Raw genomic sequence first — 16,490 nt, 5'->3', positions numbered from 1 at the left:
GCCACTATATATATATATATATGGTGCCTGTCAAATTTCCTAAAGAATAATTTACTCTTTAATTCTAAAAATAACTAAACTGCTTCGACTTAACTTATAAAACCTGTAGTTTTATTCTTTAAAATCCATCTGTACACATCAGTTGAGTGACTCGTAGGTAAACCCTCACCTATGGTCAACTGAGGATTTACACAGAGGAGGCAGAGACCAGCTGTTTGTTCCCTTATACAGCCTTGGCTGCAGAGGGTCACTCAAGCCCTGTCTGGAGATTAGGTGGCCCTGCAGAAGCTCGCTGTGTGAGCAGTGGATTCTGGTTGTGATAAAACAAGATCTGCTAAAGGACACTCAGACACTCTGCCCACTTTCGCCCCGGTCCTTGATGACTTTTCCACCTGAGACGTGGACACAGATCGACCTGTTAAGACACATGCAGCCTCCTCCTAAGTGCTTAGCCTTCACCGAGACTGCGTTGGAGGGCACATGGTGCGTCAGACATTCTCATTGACACAGTCAGCCCCTGATCTTTCATGGCACGATGGGGTGATAATCCAGTGGAAAAAGGAATTATAGCTTGAAACAAAAGTGATTTAAGCCGTTTAAAATCTTTTCCAGATTTAGGCAAGGCTGCTTTAACCTAAAAGGCTGCGAAAAAGGACCTCATTAGTTTTGTAGTCTTTATCCTTGACCAATGAGAACATACAGCAGGAAGCTAGTTACTAATTTATGAAGACAGTAAAATAAGAGTCAGTGAAGTTTCATGAAATTCCTGAAACTCCACAACCTCTATTCTTAGCTGATTCTGATGGCAACTCATGGTGAAATTATAAAAAAATAGCAGCATTTCTATTTCTCCTCTGTCCACCGATGCTCAGATCAGTATATGCTCAGAGTGCCAAGCATGTTTTATAGCTAATGAAAAGCTGATCTATGGGTCGATGGGATAAAGCTAACCCTTAGATTAAAATGATTAAGGCAAATGGGGCTGAGAAATGTAACTAATAACCTCCTCTGCAGAAATAATATTTAATCTAAAATAATTCATTTCCAGTTGCCATTGACAGCACCTCCTTAATTTTAGTGTTTTAATCCATTTTCGTCTTTTGATTTGGAAGCATGCAAATGGGTTTCACTCACAGTAATGGGTCTTTCCCCCTGTTTGCTTTGGCACATGTATCCTTTGCTTATTTTCTAAGTCAGCAGCGAGGTGCCTGCTCAGTCTGTGATTATGTAGATTTCCCCCGACCTCTCCTCTTCACCTCTGCCGATGGAGAGGATGTGGTGTCTGGGCCATGGAACAGACTGTATATGGGTGTTGTGAACGATGGCTGACGTACAAGAGGAGCTTGTGGCTGAGCTTTGGCTCTCTGGGACATGGAGCTGCTGTAGAACACGTCGTGCCCAAGTGACTTCTTACTACGTTTCTGCAAAAGGAAAAGCCTTGACCTGGCAGAGGAATAAATCTGCTACTTCCCATGGTGTGCATGGACTAATATGGATAAGGGGGATCACACGGTCAGTTTCAGACACATTTATCCTCACGATTCGTGCAGCTGCGATGTGTGAGGCCTGCTTCACATCTCTTTCACGTCCATATGTGAAAGTCACGGCTCGCAGTTTGTCCATATTTTCAGTGAAGACGTGAGAGCAAGGAATTGTTTCCGGCCTAGACCAGTGAACCCATTCTGTACGGGTATTAACTGAGGGGTATGAACTGTTACCCGCAGAAAGAAACGCACAGCTGGACCTGACTCAGAATACACACTTTGGCTCCTGGCCAGTCTCCACACCAAAGCTGTGTTATTAAGTGCAACAGAACACCTCAGTAGTGACTGTGCATGACATTTACAGGGCTTGCAGTCACCATAGAATAACAGACCAGGAGGAGAAAGTATGATAATCACTCATTCAAGAAGCTAGAAGTGCAATAATATTTTGGGTAGTATTCAAGCATGTGTGACAACTGAAGTGTGCATTTCTGCTCAGGTGATAGTACAGCATCATCTCAGCAGAAATGTCTGTGCATGATTCAAAGACAACTGATGCTGTAAGATTGAAAATATAAAATGCAAATTAATTTAAATGAAAGTCTTAATAAAAACAAATAAGTCTTTTCATTTATTTTTGTTCTTGATGAATCCATAGTGTGAATCACTTTTTAATAAAGTTGCTGCTGATTTCAATTAGCAGCTGTTAGTTTCAACAAGAAAAAAACATGTTAATTGTTCGGACTAGTTTTGCAAACGTTGCTTCACAAAAGCTTGAATCACTGTGCAGCTGCCTAACAACTGGTCCAGAATTTAATCACTCAGTTATACGTCAAAAATTTCCACCATTGAGCAGCTAATTACTTTCATATTGTTTATGTAGTGAATCATGATAAAATCTGAGATTTATACCATTGTTTGTCATTGTCATGATAGATTCAGCCTATGTGCTGCCTTTACTGTATGCTGAACACTTCATTTCAAAAAATGTAATATCTTATCATATCTTATTTTTCAACACTGCCCTCAGTATATTACATTACACTTCATTACATTTCATTATTTCTTTGTTTTACAAATGTTTGCCATTAAACTTCTCAACTAACATCTTCTATCTAAGATTTGTATTGATCTCCATTCAGTTTTTTAGAGGTGATCATGGTTTGAAGTAGTTGAAGATGAGGTCAGTTGATTTACCACTCTGGTTCTGACTGAAATGTGTCAACAACCATTGGATTGATTGCGATGATGTTGGCCGAGCATGCTTTTACTTTCACTTCTTGCACTACCATCAATCTAAACATCCAATACTTAGATTTGTGACCAAATAACCACAAAAAGAGCTAAGTAAGTGAATGTCTTGAACTTAATACCTTCTAAATATCAGGTATGTATGTCAGTACATATTGAGCATATTAGCATGTCAAATTTCACATTCAGTTTATAGTGCAGCCAACTTGTCTGAAGAACCTACAAACTGTTAGAAACTAAAAATGTGTTTGAAGAAGAGACAATTAATGTATCATTATATTTTACAAGATGCAATTGTTGACAAGCTAGCGCTGCACTGATCTGTTTAATCGAAAAATACTTTTGTGTATGTTGTGTTGTTAAGATTGTGACATTGATAACCACCTCACACAGTATTCACTGACCATAGTTAGACTAATTCATGAGCTGGCTTTATATGTCTACTTTGTGATTTCAAACAAAACGCTCTTTCTTTCTTTTTCTTTTTTATCATATTCTGGCTTTTCACTTAACAATCTTTCAGACAGTGGGCTGTGTGTTTCAGTGACTCCTGATGTTTCCATAAATGACCAGTATGGACAACAGCTCACCTGGACAATAACTTTTTGTTATTCACATTTGTCTGAAATGTGATGGATTCCTCAGCTACAGCTGTCTCGATCAAAGTAGAAGAAGCCTATTGTGTTTTTTCTCTATTATATGTGGGCCTCTGAAGAGAAACAGACCAGATTGGAAAGGCAGTAACCTCGGATTTGTCTAGTAAACGTTCTATTGGCTGAGCTGTCCAGTCGTAGTGAAGCCTGTAGTGCCAGGTCTGTAGTGCTGGGTCTGTGTTTCAGAAGTCAGTGATTTCCTCCAATAATGGCAGAATCATTTTCTCAAAATCCAATTATGCTGTATAAAGAAGATCTAATCTTGTAGAGTGAGAAAACAAATGAGAGTTACATTCAGAGTGAACTGTGCAGCAGACTTTGCTCGAGTTTCATTCAAACTTTAAACCTCTTGGGATTCGGAGGCAAAATATCCTTTCGTAGGTTGACTATTGACCTGGAGGTGTTGGTGTTTTGCCAGTCAAGCGCTACCAAAACAATGACCTCATCCTGGTGTGTTCTTTTCTGTTCTCCTTGCTCTGGTTCTACGGTGTAGGTATCAAGTTTAAACATTTTTCCACATGTTCCTCTCTGTCACATGCTAAAAGGGGCCTTTTGCACCCTGATAACAACCCTCCACAACAACCCTCCTTGATGAAGAGCTTGGCATTTCAGCTGACGCCTTGTTCTCAAGTTGCTTCAAATCTGAGAGAAAAAATAAGCAACTCAAAAAGGAGGCCTGTCTTGGCAGTCGGTTGATAGGGTGGAAAATAATCAAAAGTGGGCCGGTGATATCACGACACGGCCATCTTTCTCTAATCAGTTTACCAGAGGCGAACATCAAACACAGCCACTGGCTCTGAATCAGGCTGAGGCAGAGCAGAGGATTGTTTTATCAGCTGGAATTCGCAGATATCTTTCGACTGTGCGAGTGACAAGGTGGAGGGGCTCACCAGGCACAAACAGAGAGATATGAGTTAAGCTTGCGCACAGGACAAACTGCACACTAGGGCTGAATTCTCTCCTAGGAATTTTCCTGATGTGAGTGTATTTTATCATGAAGGTAGAGGGTTGTAAGGCATTGGACTGAAATCTGAATTCTCTCTCTTTCTCTCACTGTTAAAAGGGAATATATAAACTATAAAGATACTATAGGAAGCATGTATACTTTTAATATTTAAAAAGAGCCACCATCTAACAATACTAGCTAAAGATGACAGAATATATTTTCTGAGTATATTTTTTATGTGCTTGAACAGGGAACAATTTTGCTCAAAGCTTTAGAGCTAACAGTAAACAAGGAATGACTTGAATGTAAACATTACTGAATCAGGAAATTTGCATGTATGTAGGACATATAATTGGCCCCTTTGTTTTATGATATAGAAAAATCCTTGATCTGCCACTGCAAAGAGGAAACTGATTTTCTATCTTTTTTTATTTTTCGCTAAATCTAATCAGTGTTATGTCAGCGTGCCCTCTTGACCTCGGCCTCACTGCTGTGTTATTTTCTTCTGCATGTCCTGCCAATCTGCCATATCACTCAAAGATTACTATCCAGAGGCCCTGTCTCACTATGATGTCTTTTCAGGCTGTTTTCTTGCAGTGCAGCATTGAGCTGGAGTGCAGGTCGATTACCATCAGAGTTCAGGTAGCATCCCCATATGTCAAATATGTGGGTGGCACTGATAAGAGCCTTCAACAGGTTTTGGTCCGCCTCCCCTCTGTCACTGAGCTCCTTTGCCTCGGCTCCCCTTCTCTTTTATACTTTCAGTGATCCAGAAAGGACCAAGATCCAGACAGACAAGACACACGCACATAGACACACATCAGATAACAGCCTATGATTGGTCCCAGGCTGTGCGACCATGTAGTTCTTAGCCAGCCTTCTTTGTTTTCAGGTTTTGCAGAGTCCTGAGAATCACCATGCATCGGTTTGTCTGCCCAGTGTTCAGTAGTCTTGTGTCAAAATCTTTGATATTAATCTGTATTAATTTCAACAAGTTCAGTTGAATTGTTATTCAGGCACTGCTGAGAATGTCTCTCTTTCATGCCATGCAATACGATGTGCATTATTTCCTGGGAAAGAGTCGCACTGATACTGAGCGTGTACGCTGTTTACACCTCTGGACACAGTATTTGTCTATGAAAGCATCACATCACAGTGTTTATGGGTGTTACCCATTACAATTACAGTGTCACAGGCATTTAAATCTAAATCCAACTGTGTGGCTGTGTTCTTGAGTAAAGGCTTGTGAGTGATTTGTATTGTAGGTTTTCGCTCCAGTTTGTTGTTGGAGCTGATTTAAAGCTTCACGTTGAAGCTGTGTTGTTTTTTTTTTTCCACATTTCCATTGTTTACACTTGCTACCACCACTAATGGTATGCTCTGTGACGGGCCTTACTTATCCCGCTACAGCTGTCGTCCCTTGTGTGGGGTTTAATTTCAGTAATGTGATAGGTCTAGACAAGTCTCCATCCCTGGCTGCTGGCAAATGTGCTCCTTAACTGTAATGTACACTAGTCCCCAAATCCCTGTGCCAGCCTCCTGATAATCAATCAGGCGTGGCCTCCCATCCCCAGCAGACTCCCTCTCTCTGGGTGCCCTTTGATGCCCAGTGCCTCTGCACCTCTTCTCTCCACACCCTGCGTCTGTGACAGTCTCTGCTGCCAGTCTCACAAAACCTCATGAAGGCAGCTCCACGGCCAGAGATACCCATCAGCTGCTGTTGACTTCGCTTCATTGCTTATATTGTGCAACCCAGACCTGGTTTAGATTGGTATTATTACCGTTAACCATGCAAATTACCGCACTTTCCCCTTTTTTCGCCCCTCTGCTCCTCCTGGCACATCCTCCCCCTCTTCCTCTCTGTTTATGTGTGTGTTTGCAGGTGACTCACGTCTTCTGGAAATGTTTCTGTCTGGTTTTAAAATTCTTCATCTTTTACAACTCTCTCCCTCACTCTCATTCTTTTTTTTTCTGCCTCCCTCTTCCATCTCTCAAAGCCAGGGCCTCAAAGCCAAGCCAGGTATGACTATATCTTGGTTGTTGTTATTCTCAGTGGAGCAATGCAATGCGTTTTTTCCAGAGACTGGACAAAGAAGGTGGGGGAAGCAAAAGAAAAAAAAGAAAAGAGACTCTGATGTGTTTGTTAGGATCACCATCCAGTTTGCCTCACAGATAACTGTTCAGTAATTTCTTCCACTTCCATGTCTCTGAGGGACTTTTTAATGATTTTAGCACTTTCATGGAGCAGAACACTAAACGCTCTCTCCTCCAGGGCATACATATGTGAAGGTCTGATAATTAGGCTTTGATGCTCCACGTTCACTCTGTCTGCTGACAATGTCTCTTGTTAAATGACTTCACACAGCATCGCAGTGACAAGTCTTTGAATGCACAGTATCTGTCAGAATAAACAGTAAAAATATGAAAATCACACTTTGTCTGTGGAATACATCTCTGTAGCATGCAGTTGGTTAGATACAGAGAATGTGTTAATCATACCTACAGAGAGTTAATGATTTCAGGAAAATGTCTCATTGGAATTTTTCTCGATTGCTGTAATTTCAATCAAAGTTGTGATTTTAAACTCTAGACCTGTGTTTGTGGTCTGCGGAGCAGTGAACAGGAAGGTTTATTCAGGGTTCAAAGTTCAAACAGCACCTGAAGCTCTGTTTGATCTCATCACATGAACTTCATCCACTGATGGAATTCACTGAATATCCAAAAAAAGGAGAGGATGAAAGAGCACTGTTATCACATCAGGGTAATCGGTTTAAGAAGTGAATGTTAGGGAGGTCTGAGACCAAGTAGAGACATCGCACAAGATATTATGTTTTCTAAAATGTGGTCAGCTAAAATAATTGAATTGGCCTTATGAATGTGTGTCATTTTTTGGAATTGTATACCAGCTGGACCTTTTAATCAATGTGACAAAAGATAGAAAAGGTTTGTTTTGGGCATAATCACAATCTTATCTCATTTTGCCATGAAAGGAAACTGATAAAAGCAGCAGTTTCTCCTTGTTTATGTCCTTCTAGGAGTCCTGTAGCCTTATTAAGCACGGTTAGTTTTACTGCTGAAACAAGTGCACAGATTTAAGGTCATTACAACCTTTTACAGCAGTGGTACTTGACAGCTCGTGTAACTACACAGGTCTTATGAAATAATGGCCAAGCTTGATACAGGCGGTTTATTTTGCCTTTAACATTATATTTCATTATATTGACATGAATGCCCTATCAGTTTTTAATGGTTCAAACAAACACAATCATTATATGTTAAACTGCCACTTCATTTTTTATCTCATCATTTTGATTAATAGATTGTTGGTTCCAATATTAGCTGCAGTGGAGGCACAAAGGCTGCTTTTATTGTGAATATTAGATCCAATATTTTTGCAAGCCATGACTGATGAAGTTACTGTAGGGGTTGTTCATCATATAATGTGAATCCTTGTGGGTTGAATTAGAGATTTACAGGCTTTTGCTGTTGACACATAGGAGGAGGTTAATGTGATTAGTATGGGAACACATGGCTGAGGGAGAGATTCGCAGAGACAAGACACTTTCCAACAGTTGTTAAGAGAGAAGAAGAATCAAGGATTTTTAACAACTCTCTTGCAAACAATGGTAATGATAATGTTTACCAAATGTAGAAAACTATTCTAAAGCTAAAAGAAAGCCAGATCTCTGCCTGAGATGTGTTTGGATTCAGTGAATGAACCACCTGACTCAAGTTCGTCCAAATGATTCAAGTCCAACACTGAAAACAACAACTGAAAAAGCAGTGTAGGTCCCAAAACAGTTTGTTTTCCCTGTGTCACCAACAGACTGTGAAAATCTATTTTAATGGCAGTCTGAGAACTAAAGGCATGGTTGCATGTTGTAGAAACCCGCCACTTTTTATTTTTCTATTTTTTTCCCCGTCTCTTAACAAAGACTCCACTGTGTGAAAGTTCAGATCCCACCGACACTACATATCAGAGCTAACCAAGTGCCTTTTAGGGAGAACGCAGCATGCCGTCTTTGTGTGTTTATCAGTAGAGCGAGTACATAAACAAAACGCAGGATAAACAAGAACAATCTACGACATGATGGGGCTGCAATTACATCAGGAGTTTTGCTTATATTTACAAAAACATGAAGAAAATCAAAGCTCCGACATTTGTACAGCGCGTGAAGTGAGATCGTGTGATGTATTGTGACTGAGCTTGTTGGGAATTTTCTCTTTTTATGCCCTTGTATCTTCCTCTGTTTACCGATATACCAGTGTGTTGTTCCTTTATGTGACTTTTTCTTTTTTGTCTCACCAGGTTGAGTTGCATCTGAAGCCCATCCAGTCTCTGCTGCGCCACCAGAAGCCACTGGTCTTGGTGCTCAACTCCCCCCAGCCACTGATCTGGAAGATCAAGACAGAGAACCTGGCCCTGGGCATCAAACGTACCTTTCATGTGAGTCCAGCATTACTAAAAGCCTTTAAGCCCCACTTCCTAAAACTGTGTATTCATTTCCTCACAGGCTAAACCGTTCTACCAGTTCAGTAGCCCTCTTCTCTGGGCAAAAATATTTCAAGTAATGTAAATTTGTCCACATCAAAACAAGTTCCCATGATAGGTTTGATCTGGACAGCACATGTGGTCATTTTGGGGAGGGATTATACTCATAATTAATTTTAAATGTGAGTACTCTTCTCAGAACTGTACAGATGAACTTTTCATGTTTTCTTTTTTATGATAATAGGGGTTGTAGACTATCTAAAATGTTGAATTCATATGAATACTTTTTGTTTATTATTAACTTATTTTATTAATCAGTATCTACATGCATTGAACTATTATTGCTATTATAATTTGAAAAACTCAAACCAGTGTCACGCCCTCACATCACCATGTAGAAACGCATTTGTCTAAAAAGCTGAAATGTGCTTTGTCAGCTTTATTCACACTCCACAGCCACAGGGCCTTATCCCCACTGCTTCCCTCCCTCGTCTAAACAGCCTTGTTGTTTGGCAGCTGTTCAGATCATTCAGCCCATATCCGTAAACCACGAACACCCTAACAACGGGGAATGTGTGGAAGCAAACAACAAACCACTAAAGCTCTGCTGAAAAAGGAGTTGATCTCTCCCATCACCCACTGATAAATTTGCTGAAATCCTGAAACAGGATAGAATTTATCAGCTGGCTTGAAAGTAATTTGGGTCATAGCAGCTTGTTTTCAGTCTACACAAGGAAGAACGAAACCAAATTTCATTGCATCAGTGACTACAGTTACATAGACACCAATAATCTGACTATTGATGATATTCTGGATAAAAGATCACTCCAATTATGATGTTTACATTAGGAGTGAGTAGAAAACTCTAGTCATATTCCTGTTTACATGAGCACAGTCTGATGTCAACATCATGTTGACTATGCAACATATGTCTGATGCTCCAGTGATCGTTTGGACCCATTTCCTTACAATTCTTAAAATAACAGCTGTTTCTCTCTCACCCAAAAAATGAGACTCCTCTGTAGTGATATCCTTCTTGTTTTCATTCAAACCTAGGACATTCTTCAACAACCATTTGGTAACTGCTGAATGTTGATGTTGCAAAAAGAAAACTCAAATAGGACGTTGTGATTAAGAAATATACATGTCTATATAATGTCACTAATGTCAGTATGATTTTGTTCAGGTTAAGGTAATCAGAAAATGTTGTTTACATGGCAGTGTCTTATTCAGACTATTATTTTCATTTGGTCAGAATATTGTTGTCGAATGAGCTGATTTAACATTTGCTGAAAAGCGGCCACTATGGCCACAAATGGTAATTACAGGACAATGTCATAAGGAATTTGCCTACATTTCCAAAGATTGTTTCGAGTCGGTTACTAAATGCTACAATGTAAACAAGTAGACTTATTAAGGTTAGCATCTATCTATTAGTACCACAGTACATGACGAGGAGGAAGAGAAGAAGTTTGGTGAGGGGCCCCTCAGTAGATGGAGCCAGGTCCTGTGGAGAGCCATCCATAATTAGTAAAGGCACCAGGAGGCCTCGCTGGGAAACTTCATAAAAAAAAAAAAACTGCTCTCGTTTGAGACCTAGAAGCCTCTGCTGTGGTTTAACTACATTATACTACTATGAAAACGTATGTCCTTGCCTTTCAGTCGTCGACCTCCTAGAAGTGATCCTTTCAGTTGCATGTTAACACCACAGCGACCTGTTAGAAAGCAGTATCAGGTACACAAATGGTTTCCATGTGTGGCTGAGTGTTTTCTTGCTTACTGCTCACATCCTGAAAGCCAATGTAACACAGAGAAGAACACACATATATTGCAAAATCCTTGTATTATGCACAGGCTCATACACACACAGACACACATAGACACACATAGACACACACATGCACACACATGCACACACAGACACACACTCATATTATTTAAAGGGCTACGTGTTCCAGCCCCCTTGGCATTTAGAACAGACATTAATATGTCTCTTCTAGATCTTTTTTGGCTTATCTCACATGCAGCTTTTATCATGCAGACATAAGTAATAATCCCCTCTGGATCAAGAGTGATTACTCCACAATAAAAAATGTTTTAAATGCATGGTTGGAGGATTGGGTATTTTTCTGTCCTTTTTCATCGAAGAGAAATGTAGGATAAAAATCCTTCTTAAAAAAACAAAGACGTTTTTGAGGCCTCTGTCATGGATCACAGCAAAAATCATATGACAATTTTCATTTGTGTGAGTGAAGATCACAGCTTTCAGAAAAAAAACACATGGCCATATGAGGCTCGGGTGCCAAAAACTCCCTTAAATTGTTATTTCCTGTAGTAATAGGAATGCTCTCATGTCAAAAGAAGCTATGATGCACTTCATGGAGATGGATGTGCTTCTTGCCTGCTTGTATTTTTCTGAGCTGTGATAATGTGTGGCCAAAGAGAATTGTGATGTCTGCAGAGAGCAGCAGGTCAGCATCACAGTAAATGTCTCCCCTTGTCAGTGGTGGCAGACAGAGAACAGCTGAAAACCATCATTAAAACCAACAGTCCAGCCAGAGCCACTGCCGTGTGTCTAATGATGGTGGACTACAGTGGTTTTGCGGAGCAGAGACATTTCACTTCTTAATTGGGAGTTTAAAAAATGCTGCTTACTTTTGAAACGATAAGATGCGTGTCTGTTTTAGAGGAATGTGTAGCTTTGGATTCATTTACATGTAGCTCCGCATGCTCTACTTTCTATGACTATGTTGAAGAAATTAAAAATTCTGAGATTTTGAAAATGAAGTATCATAATTATGAGCATAGATTCATAATATTACAAGAATAAAGTTGTAATTTTTTGCATATAATGTCGGAATTTTTCGAGAAAAAATGGTTTTTATTTTAAGAAATAAGGAGAAGGAGTTCTATCTCCATCTGGATCATAAATCGTGAACCAATCTCATTGTGAAACTGTATAACCTCTTTGACTATCAAGCAGATGTGACCAAAAATATAAAGGCCGAACATTTGCTCCTCCCCAAAAGAGTCAATTTCCAACGTTCTTCAGACAACACAGTTTCTTATGTAATAATGTGGTGCTGATGAGCCTAAATATCAAATTATTTGCGAAACCTATACTTAAGCACAATTTATATGTCGCTTTGAAATATGACTTTATTCTTGTAATATCACGACTACTTTCTGATAATATTACAACTTTATTCTCAAAATCTTTTTCCATCAATATGGCCATCGCATCAACTATTCATCATATTGGATGTAAAAAGAAATCGGAATCTTTTATGCAATAGCTTTCTGTGTTTGTCGTCCAGTTCCTCAAGTGTGTTGAGGACAGATAAAGGGATTCTTAACAGTGAAGAAGGAGGCCCCCCGCTGAATTGGGTGTTAAGTATTTTTGTGTTTGAGGGACAGCACTGAGTTCTCTGGCAACAGAAAGCTCTCTGTATCTTATCCAGTAGCCTGACTGTATGCTGTCACATAACCCAGAGGAGTCCCAGACGCCACTCCTCTTCTCAGGTTCTCTCCACAGTGACACAATACTTAAAGGTTCAGTGTGTAAAATGTTGTGATATCTAATTTTGAAATTTCATGTTGCAGCTGAACACCCCTCACCTCACTCTCCCCTTCTACACATGAAAAAGAACCTCTGGTTCAGTTGTCATAAAAACTCAAAAGGGGTTTAGTATGTTCAGTCTGGACTAATGTAAAAAACATGGTGGCCTCCGTAGAGAGGGTCCCCTCAATATAAATATAAAGTATTTAAATATAAAGGGTCTTTTCTGGGGTAAAGAAAACAACAATTCATACAATTTAGTTGAAACAAACTTTTGAAAACATCATGAAGATTATTCTACATTAAATTTCTGCCAATAGATCCCTTTCACCTAAATCTTACACACTGGACCTTTAACATGCCACGGACCTCAAACAACACCCAGAATCCTTTCCATCCTCAGACTTTTATTTGTTAACTGTTAAGATCTACTCTTTTCATAACACTTAAATAAACTGCAAACTATGCTGTTAAAGCTTTGTGTTCACAGTGATATCAGTGGCAGACTTATCACTTGAAACGTATCATTTTCAAAACAAGTGATCATGCAAGGATGACAGTGGATTTAATGTCACTGAGTGTTTTCACTGTACCCGATAACCCACAAAGTCATGTCATTAGTTAATGATGTGCGTCTTAGTAAGTTATGTAAGATATAGTAAGCTGGATGTGCTACCAATCAGAGCTTACGTTAGAGCCAGTAAACAAAGTTTAATGGATTCCTTACACAATCTTTTTCAATGTTATTTTATGGCTTTTAAAAGACTAAAATAAGGACACCACCCTCGAAAACTCTCAAAGTGCTGAGTATCTTTGTTTCTTCAGCCGCGTGTGCTCCGCTCCAGCATGTGGTGAAATCTGAAGCTCGGCAGGCCTGCCATACCTAGTTATGGTTGCTATGTTATGATTGGATAATCGCTTTGGGGAGGGCTTTACCAAAACAGGGAATTAAATTAAAATCTTGCATCAGCCACAAGAGTATACATGTATCGTGTCCACAGATGAAGTCGGTGTGTTTGGGACATTGCCAGTTCCTGCACTTTGTGAGTGGTAAACCTCTCAGGTAGAGATGAGAAGTTGCTGGGGTGACAGAGCAGAGAAACAAAATCAAGAGGGACTGGTTTTGGGCTCAACGCTTCAGAACAGAAAACCGTTGCCATGCCAGACCTCCCTCACTCTGCCCTTCCATTGGAGAGGCTCTTTCCTGGGGCTAATTGGACTCTGCATCAGGTCTGCCAGTCCTTGTTTCCTGGTCCCAGCACTCTCAGTTCCGCGGACACAGATGGGCTGGTTGGATGGGCTTCAGAGACGTCGCGCACACTGTTGCTGTTGGCCACTGGACCCTGTCAGCTTTTAGAAAGCCAGAATCCAGACTTTTGTTGTTAAACATGCTCTCTGCAGTACTCCCTGTCAATCTGCAGCAGGCAGGAATCACCAAGGGTCCAAAATGACGTGAAATATGAACATTGAAATCAGGCCAAATTTGATTTTACCAAGGGACACAAGGAGTGAAAGTGAGACACATGTGCAGAGTGTGCTGTGTTGACTTTGTGGCCAAATGTATATATTTCTTTTGGGAGGTTTGCGGGAGGAAGGTTGTGTTGCATCTCTGTTTGAAAGGCCTGATCCACAGCTAATGTTTTATGACTCTTGATGGAACAACACTGTAAAGTTATGCTGTTGGCCTGAGCTGCCTACTGTTTGTTTGCCAAGCGTTGCCTTTTCACTCGTGTATTTCTGTCATTAGTTGAAGGTTTGTTGTAAGAGTCCATTTTGCTCTCACACACACGAGCACTCTCCTCTGTGTAATAGTTAATGGAAACCATGGGCAGCCACGATGGTTTTTAGTCGGAGACAGAAATGGCAGAGGAGCGCTCCAGAGTGGCGCTGAGACATATGGTATTGTTTTGTCCACAACAGAGCCTGCCAGTTCACAGAAACACATGCACGTCTGCAGTGAGCAGCGTGATTAGCTCCCTGTATCTCATCAAGAGAGGGGAGCTCAAATCAGCCACAGGAGCATTTATCACATTAATATTGCCAGAGAGCTATTGCATGCTCACATTATTTATCAAGTCCTTCTTCACTTTCCATCCCTCCTCCTCTGTTTGCAACACCTCTTCATTTCCAAACAGCCATTTGTGATTTTCCAGGCTCAGGGTGTTGCTCAGTGAGAACGCAGTGGAGGATAACAGCTCCGTGATAATTGATCTCAAACATTTGGCAAGCCTTCTCCTTTTGACTTCACATACGGCCATAATATGCTGAGGCGTATAGGCAGGGTGAGCACGGAATATTCTGTTCAGTGTTCATCGGCCCTGCAGGATGATCAGCACTGGCAGATTATCGCAGAAGATGATAAAGAAAGGTGTTGTTTTTAATTATACTTAAGCATGTATGATGCTGAACCGACACACGTCATTGAAGTTTCCATGCTGAAGCAAAATACCTGCCTGCAAATACTATTACAAACAAGAGTGCATGAGTTTCCACCATTACCCACAGTGAGAGCATGAGTCTCAGTCCCCATGGTATGAAGCAAACCTCTCCTCTACATTCTTTGTTTGATCTTACCTGCCAAGTCTGAGGAATTCCTCTTAAAGTCCAGGTAATATCCAGTTTTCATGTATTTCAATTTCAGAAGCGCATTGCAAGCCCCATCAAGACCAAGTTTGTTGGAAATAACAGCAACAGACCACTTCTTAGGAGATGAGCTATACTCTCATATAGTGAGGATAATATTTACTTGAAGGCTGCTTCTTGCAGCTATAGAGAACATGAGAGCTTTGTTCTGAAATCTTTACTTCAATCCTGGATTGGTCATGAGAGCAACAAAAAGATCATTTATGTGTTGCTAGAAATTCAACTGATTATTGCAGTAAACTTTCCATTTTTCTTGGTCTGGGGCATCAAGAATACACATGACAAGTGTGAAGCCGATAAGATGAATGGTTCTTGAAATATGCGGTCCACATACAGGCAGGGAGACAGACGTTTGTGGAATTAATAGGTAGATATGATAAGGAACAAATTACGATCTGGTTTAAAAAATCAAATACAACAGATTTTCATTTGTTTTCTTTAATATTGTAAAAAGGTTTGGCTGCTTTATGTGAGTGCATTAGCAACAAATGTATCAGCACCTGAGTGACAGTTTATGTAGATAGTACGCAGTACAGCGTTTTGAGAGAGAGAGAGTGAGAGTTAGTTAAAGCCCACAGTGGGTCCCTCGCTTCCCTTTTTCAAATTCCTGAGGTTTTCAGTGCTCTGGAAGGCCTGGAGCTAATTTGACTTTCAGTCTTTCCCCTCTAATTCTTTGCGACTAATTACAGTCATATTCCCGCAATTAAACTGATAAACTCTGCTGAGCTTGGCAAGGGTATAGCAAAGCAAACCCCAACCCCTCCCCATCGCCCGAAGCCACCACTTCTCCCCTCTTTGCCGCCTCTCTCTCACCGTGTTCCTCCTTATCATAGTAAACACACTAAAAATAAAAATCAACGTGAGTTCTTCGATAGAGTCTGTCTCCGCGGCCTCAGTATTTACTGCCTCTGGTGACAATGCCAGGAACATCCTGAGGAGCGTTCCAGAGGTCAGACAGCCAGATGTTGTGCATGAAGGGAATTTGAATAGTTATGTCTGAAATACCTCAACACCCTAAAGGGATGTTATTCTATTACCATTAAAGCATGATTGCAATTTAGCTTCATAACATCATCACAAAGAAATGATCTCACGTATTCTCTTGGATTAAAGTGAACTGAATGTTTTAATTGGGCCTGCCAGCAATGTCTCAGCACATGCACACAGATAGGATACCTTGGGAGAAAGAAAACAAGCACGGAAATAAAATGAGGTAGGCTGTCTAGACTGTGCGCTTGGACCCGTACGGTTGTTCGGTAGGTTTTCAGCACATGTGAATGTTTATCTGACTGAAATGAAGCATATGGGCAAAGCTCCACTAAGTGCCAAAGAGGTGGTCCCTCCTAAATACAACTTAGACAGTTTCACTCCATGTCAAACTCAAATCAGCGCTTCTCTACCATCCATTAAGACTTCTCCCTGGTTATTTCTTTTTTTGATACTACCAATACGAGCACTGAGA

At 40.4% G+C, this 16,490-nt stretch overlaps 1 protein-coding gene across 1 annotated transcript in view; it reads left to right on the top strand.

The window, feature by feature from the left end:
- The window catches only part of tgfbr3 (transforming growth factor, beta receptor III), a 65,790-nt gene that overhangs the window by 24,141 nt on the left and 25,159 nt on the right, over window positions 1-16,490 (top strand). Inside the window, exon 4 of the mRNA XM_020081290.2 lies at window positions 8,644-8,781. Coding sequence (XP_019936849.2) covers window positions 8,644-8,781 — 138 coding nt within the window. The remainder of the gene's footprint in view (window positions 1-8,643; window positions 8,782-16,490) is intronic.

The sequence above is a fragment of the Paralichthys olivaceus genome, chromosome 3, assembly GCF_024713975.1.
Source record: "Paralichthys olivaceus isolate ysfri-2021 chromosome 3, ASM2471397v2, whole genome shotgun sequence".
Classification (NCBI taxonomy): Eukaryota; Metazoa; Chordata; class Actinopteri; order Pleuronectiformes; family Paralichthyidae; genus Paralichthys; species Paralichthys olivaceus.
The sequence above is the reverse complement of the archived record's forward strand: the minus strand, read 5'-3'. Positions and strand labels throughout refer to the sequence as shown.